This window comes from Macaca fascicularis, chromosome 1, assembly GCF_037993035.2.
Source record: "Macaca fascicularis isolate 582-1 chromosome 1, T2T-MFA8v1.1".
Lineage (NCBI taxonomy): Eukaryota > Metazoa > Chordata > Mammalia > Primates > Cercopithecidae > Macaca > Macaca fascicularis.
Genome location: NC_088375.1, coordinates 201,182,591 through 201,196,203, shown reverse-complemented (window position 1 = coordinate 201,196,203; position 13,613 = coordinate 201,182,591). Strand labels below are relative to the sequence as shown.

The 13,613-nt window shown below is 48.0% G+C and overlaps 1 protein-coding gene across 14 annotated transcripts in view; it reads right to left on the bottom strand.

Moving 5' to 3' along the window:
- The window catches only part of CSMD2 (CUB and Sushi multiple domains 2), a 650,869-nt gene that overhangs the window by 274,886 nt on the left and 362,370 nt on the right, over positions 1 to 13,613 (bottom strand). For 13 of the 14 annotated variants that reach the window (XM_045375140.3, XM_045375143.3, XM_045375139.3 and 10 more), the window contains exon 11: positions 369 to 472. The exons of the other annotated variant lie outside the window; for it this stretch is intronic. In XM_045375140.3, coding sequence (XP_045231075.2) covers positions 369 to 472 — 104 coding nt within the window. The remainder of the gene's footprint in view (positions 1 to 368; positions 473 to 13,613) is intronic. 14 annotated transcript variants of the gene reach the window in all.

Genomic DNA, 13,613 nt, shown 5'->3' with positions numbered 1-13,613 from the left:
GTCAGGCTGCCATGGCTGGATGTGGCCTGGAGTAAAAACTGTCAGGGTGGCAGTATCAGGGTCTGCATGGAAGCAGCCAGCCAGTGGAAGGCTCCAGGTTCATCCACAAAACCTCCATCTCCCCTGCCCCCTGACAGACTGCTCATTCTGTTCACATTTCATACGAATTCAGTGAGAAGGTGCCCAGTGCTCTTTTCCCCTTGGTCAGAATAGAGAGAGGTGGAGGGATTATTGCTGAAACTACGAACACTGCAGGATACTGTCTTTGCTGTAGCATGGTCTAGGGACCAGGCAGGACTCCACAAACCCCACCTCACCAACCCCAGCCACCATTCCACCTTCCAAACAACACGCCCCACTGCACTTACATGTAGAGAACTGTCTTCTGGTCCCCATCCTGACCACCATCCCCGACCGTCAGGGTGTCATAGCCCCTCTCCAAATCAAACTCCTCAAAGGCAAGCTTGATCACCTGGGGAGGGAGCACAGGGTTAGGAGCGGGTAGGGGTTGTGAGGAAGGCTTCCAAAGCTTTGAGGGGAGGAAGGATTTTCTGTGTTATGTCCCAATGCTCAGAGTCACTGGTGACACCATCCTACACAAACTGACCATTTCTGTGCCACTTGAATGAGTGAACTATTCTCTCTAGGCCATGCGGTCTCCAGGGCCCCCTGATGTTTCTGAAGATGTTCATGGCACATCTGGCCAATTCCGATGGCTGTCACAGCAACCGGGCACATCTGGCCAACAGCGAGATGATTAGACTCTTTCTTCACGCCTTAATGCATAGAAATCCCCACTGGCTTGTTGGCAATTTTTCAGGCCACATGTGGAATCTCAGCTCTCTTGCCCCCAGGGACCTGCAGAAGTTTCTCTCATCTTCTCCTCTGCCTGCTTTTCTCCATCCTTTTCATTTGTTTATTTGTTGAATAAATGAATGTTCTCAGAAAGAGATTTCAACAAGATTCCTCCCTCTTGTTTTAATCCTGCCTTCCACAAATATTTACTAAGCACTCGCCATATGCCAGGCTGGGCAGTGGGTTTCCACAGTGAGCACGACACGGTCCCTGCCCTTGGTAAGAAGGGGAGATAGAAATGCAAACTGATAACCACAGCACTGGGGTGCGATGGATGCTACAGGGGGCTGGGGGAGCGAAGAGGAGCCTATTGCTCACCCAGCTGGAGTCAGGGGCAGGCACTACTGGACATGGGGGTGTCTGAGGAAATTCTGAAGGCTACTGATGACCCTGTCAGGCCAAAGGGGGATGCTTGGAAAGGGAGGGAGGGGGATGCTCTAGGAAGGAGTCAGGTGCACAGGGCCTGAGTTACGGCAGAGATGGAACATTCCAGAACAAATTATTCAGTGTCTGTTGCTAGCAGATCTGCAAACTGAACATACCTGCTAGCTGCCTGGCTCTGGGGGATAATGTGACCGGGCCTTCAGTGCAAGGAGGTGACTTGGGAAGGTCTAGAATTTGAAAAGTTTCCCTGGAGCTTGGTTCAAAAAGTCTCATACATCTACCCTCCAAAATTAGAATTTATCCCAGGGGAGGAGCAGTAGAGTTTTAAATAGTGAGTGACAGGGACACATAGGTGTTCGAGAAAATGTCAGTGTGGCAGTATATGTGGAACTGATTCAGGAGTGAGGCTGGTGGTGAAGATGGTTGCAGGCTTTTGTGGTAGTGCAGGTGAACGATGGAAGAGTAGCAGTGTGGACGGAGAAGAGGGCAGTTCCTCGTGATATTTAGGGCTTTGCGACAGGATGCATGTGGCGCTGAGGGGAGGGAAAGATCTAGGATAAGTTGCAGGTTTCTGGCTTGTGCAATTGGATGGGTGGGGGATGGTGCCATTCATAAGGACAGGACACACACAGGCACCCACTCCTGATGTCTCATCTGTATCTCTTTTTGTCTGTTTCAGTCTGGTTTCAATCTGATGATGATCTTCATTCCCCCAACAGGGAGAATGAAGTTGCTCCTTTGCTTTCTGTTCTACAACTCAAGGAGTATATAATTTCCGTGGATATTTTTTCCTAGTTGTGGCTGACACCTTCTGCAGGTTTCCTCCATCCAAACCAAACAGTCCAGCACCCACGTCCTGCCAGGGACCCTGCAAAGCGTTACTGCAAGGTGCTTTCTCAGGTATCCCAGAGGCAAATTGACACTGCCCTCATTCATAAGCCTGGGTAGTGTCTATGCAGGTCTCCTCTGAAGTGCCTGAGAGTCACAGAAAGATGCATCTCTGGATAATAGTATCTGAGCACATCAGTGGGTCTACAGATAGACACAGAACAGGAAGGAAGTGATTGCTTTTGACTGGGAGAAAGGTTAAAGGCGGCTTCCTGGAGGAAATGAAACCCAGGCTGAGTTTGGAAGATGAACTGGAATTCAACCAATGGATATGGAAGGGAAAGCAACCCAGGCAGAGGGAAGGGCAGGGGCATGGAACAGGGTGATTTGACCAGAGAGGTCTAACTACTGTGTAGTTGTTTAAGTGCGGGGGAGGTGAAGTGTGGCGATATGAGAGAAATAGGAGGAGTCAGATTATGAGAGGCTGCTGGTAATGCTGAGAATTTTGGGCTTTGTCCTAAAGTCAACGGGGAGTTATGGAAGCGTTGGCAGCAAAGGCATGACATAAGATTTTCAATCTAGGAACAGGAGCATTGAGGAAGAGTTGAAAGCCAGGAGGCCAATTTGTAGCAAGGTCTAGGTGAGGTGGGATGTGGGACTGTAGTAAGGTCTAGGTGAGGCGGGATGTGAGCCTGTAGCAAGGTCTAGGTGAGGCGGGATGTGAACCCGTAGGGAGTTCTAGGTGAGGCGGGATGTGAGCCCACAGCAAGGTCTAGGTGAGGCGGGATGTGAGCCCGTAGCAAGGTCTAGGTGAGGCGGGATGTGGGCCCGTAGCAAGGTCTAGGTGAGGCGGGATGTGGGCCCGTAGCAAGGTCTAGGTGAGGCGGGATGTGGGCCCGTAGCAAGGTCTAGGTGAGGCGGGATGTGGGCCCGTAGCAAGGTCTAGGTGAGGCGGGATGTGGGCCCGTAGCAAGGTCTAGGTGAGGCGGGATGTGGGCCCGTAGCAAGGTCTAGGTGAGGCGGGATGTGGGCCCGTAGCAAGGTCTAGGTGAGGCGGGATGTGGGCCCGTAGCAAGGTCTAGGTGAGGCGGGATGTGGGCCCGTAGCAAGGTCTAGGTGAGGCGGGATGTGAGCCTGTAGCAAGGTCTAGGTGAGGTGGGATGTGGACCTGTAGCAAGGTCTAGGTGAGGTTGGATGTGAGCCTATAGTAAGGTCTAGGCGAGGTGGGATGTGGACCTGTAGCAAGATCTCAGTGAAGCAGGATGTGAGCCTGTAGCAAGGTCTAGGTGAGGCGGGATGTGGCCCTATAGCAAAGTCTAGGTGAGGCGGGATGTGGCCCTGTAGCAAGGTCTAGGTGAGGCAGGATGTGAACCTGTAGGGAGTTCTAGGTGAGATGGGATATGAGCCTGTAGCAAGGTCTAGGTGAGGTGGGATGTGGGCCTGTAGGAAGTTCTAGGTGAGGTGGGATGTGGCCCTGTAGCAAGGTCTAGGTGAGGTGGGATGTGAGCCCATAGCAAGGTCTAGGTGAGGTGGGATGTGAGCCTGTAGGAAGTTCTAGGTGAGATGGGATGTGAGCCTGTAGCAAGCAGCATTTGGAGTGAGTTAGTAAATAGGAGATGAGATTTGTTAATAGTGAGTGGGGATTACTTGCCCCTTCTGGGTTTCCTATCCAGAATGTTCCCTGTTGGCTAATGGCATCGTCACGGGATCATTTGCTCAGGCTGGGATCTCCTACCCATCTCTCACACTCCACACTCCTGCTTTACAGAACATTTCTTGGAGTCTCATTTCCTAGCATGAAACACAAGGAGGGCATCTCTGCACCTGCTGCCTGCTGACTGCCCTCCACTGCACAGCCTGTGTGGCCACTTGAGGCCCTGGGCATTCACACCAGGGCAGTCTATTCATGACCCTGACTTATGCAGGCTCTTCCTGCTCCCTGTCACTGCCCTAGCATATTTCTCCTCATCTGTGAGCCTGACTTGTCTCAGTTCTCTCTGACTAACCTTGACAAGGGGAGCAGCCCCTGCTCAGTCCCTTCCTCTCATCTGTTTTAGCACTTACCTGCTGGACTGTGATGGGTCTGTTCACTTATTCCTCCACTACACCATGAACTCCTGGAGGGCAGGGGTCAGGCCTCACTGCCTCTGTATCAGTTTCTGTTGGTGGGCCAGGCCCATGCCAGGGGCTGACAAAATGTTGACTGGGAGAACATTTTCCAAACTTTTCCCACTTCTCTAGCATGGATGGATTGCTAGGCTTTCAGACCCTTCACAGTTGTTACCTTCTAGAACAAAGGTTGGCAAACTTTTTCTGTAAAGGGCCAGATAGTAAATATTTCCCCCTTTGTGTGTCATGTGATCTGTGTCACAGATATTCAGCTCTGTTGATGTAGCATGAACATAGCCATACATGATGTATACATGAATGGGTGTGGCTGTGTTCCAATAAAACTTTATTTAAAAAAAAAAGCAAAGAGCTGTATTTGGCCTGTAGGCTGTAATTTGCTGATCCCTGGTCTAGGAGATTCTTCAAGACAATCATAGTCTTTGATCATCTTCTCTTATGAGATTTCATCACTCTAAGAGCTGGTACCTACAATGTGCTCAATTCTGTTCTGAACACTGTACACATATCGTCTCATGAGAAATGCAGTACTATTGCAGGAAGTCAGGGACCCCGAATGGAGGGATTGGCTGGAGCCGCAGCAGAGCAACATAAATTGTAAATATTTCATTTTAATATGGACATATATCAGTACCCAAATAATACTTTTATAATTTCTTATGCCTGTCTTTACTTCAATCTCTGAACGTAAATTGTGAAGATTTCATTTTAATATGGACATTTGTTAGTTTCCCAAATTAATACTTTTATAATTTCTTATGCCTGTCTTTACTTTAATCTCTTAATCCTGTTATCTTTGTAAGCTGAGAATGTATGTCACCTCAGGACCACTATTGTGTTAAATGTACAAATTGATTGTAAAACATGTGTGTTTGAACAATATGAAATCAGAGAACCTTGAAAAAGAACAGAGTAACAGCGATTTTCAGGGAACAACGGAAGACAACCATAAGGTCTGACTGCCTGCAGGGTCGGGCAGAATACAGCCATATATTTCTTCTTGCAGAGAGCCTATAAATGAACATGCAAGTAGGGAAGATATCACTAAATTCTTTTCCTAACAAAGAATATTAATAATTAAGACCCTGGGAAAGGAATGCATTCCTTGGGGGAGGTCTATAAATGACTTCTCTGGGAGTGTCTGTCTTATGCAGTTGAGATAAGGACTGAAATATGACCTGGTTTCCTGCAGTACCCTCAGGCTTATTAGGGTGGGGAAAAAACCCCACCCTGGTAAATTTGAGGTCAGACCAGTTATCTGCTCTTGACCCTGTTTTCTATTGTTTAAGATGTTTATCAAGACAATACGTGCACCACTGAACATAGACCCTTATCAGTAGTTCTGAATTTGCCTTTGTCTTGTTTCCTCAGAAGCAGGTGATCTTTGTTCTCCTTTTTGCCCTTTGAAGCATGTGATCTTGTGACCTAACTCCCTGTTCTTGCACCCCCTCCCCTTTTGAAATCCTTAATAAAACTTGCAGGCTTTAAGGTTCAGGTAGGCATCATGGTCCTACTGATATGTGATGTCACCCCCGGAGGCCCAGCTGTAAAATTCCTCTCTTTGTACTCTTTCTCTTTATTTCTCAGCTGGCTGACACTTATGGAAAATAGAAAGAACCTACACTGAAATATTGGGGGCGGGTTCCCCCAATACAGCACAATAGCTACTTTGAGTACCTCCATTTCACAAATGGGACAGGCTAAGCACAGAATTTAGGCAATTTTCCTGGGGTCACACAGGTAAGTGGAAGAGCCATGACTCCCACCAGGCAGAGGCCAGGCTCTTTGTCACTCTGCTCTACCGCCTCATGGTGTTCCAACAAGGTCACAGGCCCACAAGGTAGGAAGCATGACTTAAGCCTCTGTTTTCTCTCAAACTTTCCTGGAGTTCTTTTTTCTGGGTCCCAGCAGGGGGTCAGGAAACAGTTGCTGCATATGAAACACCACAAGGCAGGTAGTGTCTTCTGCTGGAGGAAGGGCCTGGGCTCTGCAGGGACTGAGGGGCCTGGCTGCACATTCTCACCATATCAGCCCCTTCCAGCCAGCCCTGGGGCAGAGAACACTGCTCACCCAGCCACCTCCAAAAAGGGAGTGTATGATTATTAGGCCTATAATGGGAAAATATTGCTTTGAAGGCCAGAACCCAGAGCTATAAAATGATTCACATCACTGGTTAGAGCTGCCATTGATGTGAACCACATTTCAGAGTGCCGACCCTGATGCAGGAGCTAATTACACAAGAAGACTGTTCAACATACACAATGCTGCAGTTTCGGGACGAGCCTCTAGTGCACAATGTACTAGCGCTCTCTTTTTTTCTTTTCTTTTTTTCCTTCTCTGCTTTGGCTTTTGTTTAAAGACAGGCTCCTATAATGACTCATTAACTAACATGCAGATCAATCAAGCTCACAAAGCGCCTTTCGGAGGCAGGAGAAATGGCAGCACATGAAATAGGCATGATCACAGAGGCACATTTGTATACAGCTCAGACACCCAATTTAAACCCATTAGATAAATGAATAAACAAACCCATCATCTAGGACATAATTACTGAGCACCTGCCATGTGCCAAGCCCAGAGCTAGCTGCTTCCCATAAGTTATCTTGCCTGCCTGAAAATTTAGAGCAGAATCTAAATGCCGAGGACATGGTGCCGGTGGTGAGTGTTGGAGGAGTGCAAAGAGGAGAGAGACGGAGGGAGTCCATGGAGGAGGTGGGTCTGGGCCTGGCGGGATGGAGAAGGGTGTGTGTGGGCTCAGCCCAGGCTACATTGTGAGCAGTGAAGGGCCAAGGAGGGTGGGACAGGAAGAAGAGACTGGCTGAGTCTGCAGGTGATTTTACCTGTAGCCAGAGCAGGCAGTCTGGACTTCAGGGTCAAGTTGATGGCAAGCTATAATTCAGTGTGAAGAGAGGACTAGAGGCAGAGAGACCGGGGGAGGCTGATGCAGGGTCCAAGAGCATGAGGAGAAATTAGGGGGTGTCATAGCCACCTTGTCCTGAGAATCATGGGGGATGGAGTGGGACCCTGGAGGACACCCACTAGAGGCCCTGGAGAACATTCTCCCCTTGCCACATGCTGTCCAGGATCAGCCAAAAGACAGGACTCTGGGTGCTGCCAGCCTGTGCCCAATGCCTGTACAAGGCTGCAGAGGATCTGCCAGCTCAGGGGAGTTTTGTGGGAAGCTAGAGTCCCGGGAGATGTAGACTGAGGCTGTTTTGTTTAAGGACTGTTTTGCTACAACACTCTCCTAACTGGGCTGTCTGTCTCTGCTGCCTATCCTTCACTCTGTACTGAATACTCTTAGCACCTCCCTATCTCCTACAGCAGGGGTTGGAAAACTAGCTCTCAGACCAAATCTGTCCTATAGCCTATTTTTACATGGCCCTTCGAGTTAAGAATAATTTTTTTACCCTTTCCATGAGTGAAAAAACAACACCTACAACATAGAAGAATATGCAACAGAGACCTTACATGGACTTTAAAGCTTAAAATATTTATTGTCTAGCTCTTTACAGAAAAAGTTTGCTGACGGCTTCCCTTGAGCAATTATTTTCAAACTGGGCTCCCAGGTACCCCAGAGTTCCATAAAGGTACTCCAGGGCCAACCCGCAAGGATGGAAGAGGAGCCAGAGGAGGGAAGCCTCTACTTAAACCAAAACAGTTCCATTTTGATCTAGTTCCTATTTTGGGATGCTGTGAACAACATGGATAGTGGGTTACTTAATGTCCCTTCCTCCATTTGTTTCTCCCTAACAGAACCCTAACTGTATTGGGAGTATGGCAATGTATCTAGCCAACCTCAGAGCTAAAGGTGGCTATGTGACAGAGCTCTGGGCAATGAAACATGGGTTGAGGAGTCCTCAGACCATTTCTTCATCCTTCTCCTTGCTTTTCCTGGAATACAGATGTGAGGACAGAGAGGGAGCAGCCTTCTTGTGATCATGAGGATGAGAGCCATATAGAAAACAGCAGAGGGAAAAATACAAGGAGCATGAGACCCGGAGGGAACCACCAAGCCAGCCCTGGACTTTCTGCCTCTGGACCTTCGATATGTGGAGAAAATAAACGGTGTGTTGTTTAAGCTTCTGCAGATGAATTTTCTGCACCTCCCAGTCAATAACAACCTAATGGCTATAGGTTCTGAAGACAGGTGTTCGTCACCACAGAAGAGTTTGCCAATTCCTGAAACTGCAGGATAGAGTTCAGCATCTTGGAAACTACAGACTTTGCAAGGCCTGCCCCTGCCACTTCCTGGTTAGCTAGAGGCCCTGCCATAATGCTGTGCTCCAGCCCCTTACCTCCCATATTCCTCCTCAGAGCATTCCTTTAAGCTCCTGAGGCTGACCTTGGCCCACCCAGCCTCAGTTTACAATGTTGCTGCCAGTGTAACTATTAGTTCCATGAAAGGAAGGGAACTCACTTTTCCTGGGCACTGCTTGAACCATGATTCCTTCCAGGGCCTTGCTGAGGCCCTAGGGAAGAGCTAGAGAATTAGCTCCTGGGGTGAGGAGGAGGGGAGGCCAGTGGGAAGGCTGAAGACCTGAGCTCCCAGGAGTTCAAGAACAGAGGCCTCCAGCAGGGACTGAGAAGGGTCAGAGGTTCTGGAACTTTGGTCACTACCTGAGGTTTCATTTTGGTGGTTCGAGAGCAGTAAGTCCTTTTACTCATTCACTGACTCATTCACTCATTGATTGACTGATTCATTTATTCACCGATTCATTCAACAGTTACACACTTGCCAAGTGCTGGGCTTTGGAGGGGTATTGGCAGGCAAGATAACATGGCCACTGCCCGAAGAGACCTCAAAGTTTCTAGAAAGCTTCACAGCAGACCCTGAGTACATAGACTACAATACAGTGTGATGAGGGCTCAAACCAGGGAAGCTTGGATGGGAGACAGGAGGGGTACAAAATCCTGGCTAGCAAGGGGGCAGGGCTTGTCTTCAGCAACAGAGAAGGTGCGTGGGGATACCGCACGGCCACAGCCAGATCTGGGGGAGGGGAAATGCCAGCACATGATGTGAAGTGGAGGCAGCTGCATAAGGGAAAGGAATGAGGCTTTGGACTTGAGGAGGTTATTAAATGGTCTCCCAGACATGAGGAGGGGCTGTGGAAGTACACGAGAAACCTCTGATCGCAGGCGTCTTGCACGGGGTCTGGCACAGAGAGGGTGTGAGTAAATGTTTGCTGAATGAATAAGTGAGTGAACAAATGGGCCAACGAGTATGTCCCTGACATTTGCACTAGCTGCTGATCACTTGCCTGGAGAATTATTTCTCAATTCTTCAGGTCTACAAAGGGAAGAGTGACAGTCATAATCCCCAAGGACTGAATAATCAAAACGCTGTTATCTTTGGCTTTGAAGTTCATGAAATGAGCTTTCCTTTCCCTCTTCTTTCCCTGCTCCCTCCCTCTCCCACCCATCCTCATTCTCTATCTCTGTCCTGTCTCGCTTTTCATTCTTTTCTAGCAAAGGTGGTTAACTTTCCTGATCAAATCAAGTGAGGTTCATGTGCAAATCGGATCACATGTTTTGTGTTCATACTGAGAAGCTGCAAAAGAAAGACAGATGTGTGTAGGTAGGGGGCATCGAGGCAGGTCTGGGTTTCAGTCCTGTCTACGTCTTTGTTTTTCCACGAGGCTGAGCTGAAGGGTCCTAACAAGAGGAGGCCCTGGAGGAAGAAGGCCTGAATCTCAAGCCCAATATGGGTGGAACCATCCCAGAGGAGCTCCTCCTCCAACAATCACTCATATGTTCAAACATCACTGAGCTGCTTCTCTGTGCCCAGCACTGTGCTAACTGTGGAAGAAATAAACAAAGTGCTATTCCTGCTTTCGGGGTGCTGAGGAGCTATGGGGGAAATAGATTCTAAATGCAAGAAAACAAAAAGTGCTGTAGGAACAGGAAGGAGCAACACGTGATGAAGTTAGGAAGGCTTCTCAGAACAGGGGTTGTTTGGACTGTGTCTCGAAGGAGGATAGGAATTTGCCTGGAGGAGAAGGGAAGGCACACTGGAACCAGATGTGCCTAGACAGATCTTAAAGGGCCAGGCATGTCTTTGAACCTGAGTTCAGTGTGGCTGAAGCTGGAGTTGCCCAAAGGCAGAGATGGGGCGGGGGGGCCACTGTGTGCTTTGCTGGGAGAAGGAGTTGCATTGTTGACAGAAGTTTAGCTGGTCAGAACCACCAGGGTGCTCTTTAAAAATAAGTTCTGGTACCTACCCTAGACTCACTGACTCAGATCTTTGGGGAAAAGAGCTTTCGAATCTGTGGTTTTAAAGTGTCTCCAAGGCATTTCTGATGAAATTTGGGAAAAATTATTGTAGGTAGATATTAATTAATGTTAGATTAATATTTTAAGGACTGAGATAACCCAAATGCCCAAGGCAAGGTTAGCATTGTCCAAGACATCCCAGTCGAAGGGAGGGCATGGAGACTGCACATGGAGCAGACCTGCATCACTTGCTCTGAGCCTTCTTTCCTCTGTTCCTTGAATCTAGGAAGTTTCCAGGAGGATGCATTGGGGTGTCTTTATTTGTCTTACTCCCAGTTTATTGAGTACAGACATATCCTTAACTTGCCTCTCCAATAAGACTGTAAGTTCTGTTCCCACAGTGCAGAGGTGCACAGTCCATAGATGCTCAGTTAATGCTGGTGTCTTGATGTAGGTTCTTGGCCATTCCCACACCACAGCATCCCTGCTTCTCTCTTTGGGCCTTCTCATTGCCCTTGGAGGGCCCCAGTCCCTGGGACATTCCTAGCTTCTTACCATGCCCAGGTAGCAGAGGTCCTACAAGGGAGATGGAATTATAGGAAGGATCCTCCTGTGCAGGCGCCAGGGATGCATCATAATCATTCCATGACTACGAGGAGACCAAAGGGACACATGTCCCTCTTACAGTCCCACAAGCAAACCTTTCAGCCCCTTCTCACAACAGCATCTTTCTCCCCCTGCTCCTTGTAAAGGGAGCCCTGCATCCTTAATCCCATGGCCCTCTCACTCCAGAATCTCCCTTCTGTCACCATCCCTCTTCTCCTATACCTTCACTCTCTCCCTCTTTGCTTATTTTTTCCTAAGCCTGCGAACATACTCCAGTTCCAATATTTTAAACACATGTCCCAAAGTAACTCCAAACTTTCTCTCTATCCTATGTCCCTCGCAGGCTACTGCCCATCCTGGCCTCCACAGTCTCACCTCCCATCCCTTTGCTTCCCACCCCACTGCTGTCTGTTGCTGACCCTAGAGCTTCACTGCAAAGTCTTCTTCCAAGGCCAAAGCCAATGTCTCCTTCTAGCACTTTTCCAGCAAGACATTTGTCATCGTTGCCATGATCAGACATGCCCTAGTTGGAAACTCTTCCTGTGTTTGCATCCCGATTCTCCTCCCGCCTCTCAGATTGCTCCTTCTCTGTTCTTTCACTGGATTTTGCTCTTTCTCCTGTCACGATGGTATTCTCAGCTCCAATCTGAATTTTCTTATTCTCTTCAGTCTTTCCAAGAAATGTCGTCCATTCCTTAGGTTTTATTCTCATCATGTGCTGAGATAACACCCAAACCTCTCTCTTAAGCCCAGATTTATCCAGAGTTTCCTGCCAGTATATCCAAATGACACTGAATGAACCACAGACATTCCAAATGCACTGTTTCCCTCCTGACCCCTGCAAAGCATCTTCCTCCATTTGTATTTCCTTTTTAACTCTCCCACTGGACCAAGTCAGAAAGCACCAAGTCACCATTCATCTGTTCATGGAATAAATATAGACCGAGTACCTACTATGTGCCTGGAACCATGTTGGTCACTTGGGATACAATAGTGAATAAGACCTCTCTTCCTCCCTCAGCTCCCACATCCAATCAGCTACCAAGTCCCACTCTATCTCCTAAATCTCTCTCATCTGTTTTCCCCTCCACACTACCAAAGCCTTGATGGATGCCCCCATTTTTCCTACTTGGGTAACTGCTTCATCCTCCTAACTGGTCTTGCTCCTTCCAGTATCCACCTCTAAACTTCTCCATTGCTGCTACAGTAATTTTCCAAAAACTCAGATCTTCCTGCTATTGCTTTAATGCAGGAGATAGAATGACCCTCGTCCTTCCACGCTCATTCCACTGAGGTCAAGTCCAGCACCTTTCATCTACTCTGAGACCTTGTTCCATCTAGCAGCACAGCCCAGCTATGTAAGTGCATGGGCTTTGGATCTAGAAAGACGAGGTTTAAATCCCAGTTCTGCCACTTACTGGCTCTGTACTGCAGCTGTTTCCTAACCTTTAACCTTTCCATGATTCAGTTTCTTTATCTATCGAATAGTTCCATTAAAATCGAATTCATTGTCCTATTAAGAGAATGAAATAAAATAATTCATATAGACAGCTGAGCTTAGTGCTTGTCATGGGACAAGCATACAATAAGAGCTATTATTGTTGTTAACAACAGCCTAACACTGCTAGCCTTAGCAATCTGTGTTTTGAGATAAAACCCAAACTTCTGGGCCAAGCATGTGGGCTCACCATGATCTGAATTCTGCTTACCTTTCTGTCCTTACCTGCATCCAGGCAAGTTGAATTACTTCTAAGGGGCTGTTCCAAACCTCAGTGCCTTTGCACATGTGTCCTCCCTGAGATTCTGATTTCCAAGCCTTCAAGACCCTGCTGACATGTCATTTCCTTTGTGAAAACTTCTCTTATCTCCCAGTTAGCAGCTCTTCCTTGAGTTTTCCCATAGCGCTCTGGACACGCCTCCATCAGCACTTATCTGCACTCTAGTTTTTATTTTTATTTACAGACTTGTTCTTCACTCTTTAATGCACATTCCTCAAGGGCAGAGGCCATGTCTACAGTCAATGAATGAATGAATGCTCATCTCATAAGACATACTGTGAGCTTAGAGACTGTGCTTTTTGCTGAAGGAGACATCTGAAGGTGAGTGGATAGGCAGTCCTTGGACACGCCTGCATCTCACCTGTAGGCCAGTTCCACGAACAGGGTTAGGAACACAGCATCCATTGTCCTTGCTGTTTCCCAGAAGACAGCTTCTATTCCTCAGTCTTAGACTTTGAGTTTCCACACTTAGACCCTCCTTGTTCTCCTTGTTGCAATTTATGTTCCCTGGTTCTCTTCCTACCTGGATCAAGATAGGGTTCCCTTCAGCCTTTCTGGACTCCCTCAACACTACCTGAAGCCCACCAAGGCCCTACAGAGATATTGTGAACACCGCTCTGCACACTCTAAGGGGGTGCTCTGCAGAGGTACTATCTTTAGAAACCCAGGCTGGTGGGATCTCTTGCAAGGCATGTAGGGGAGTGATAATATGGAGGTCACCAGTCTCCACACACTGACCAAGGCTAGGCCTTCTGGGGGTGAATCTAATTGTTTCTTAGAAAATTCTCAGACGTCACTTAGACTTCCCCTGACACCTCACCT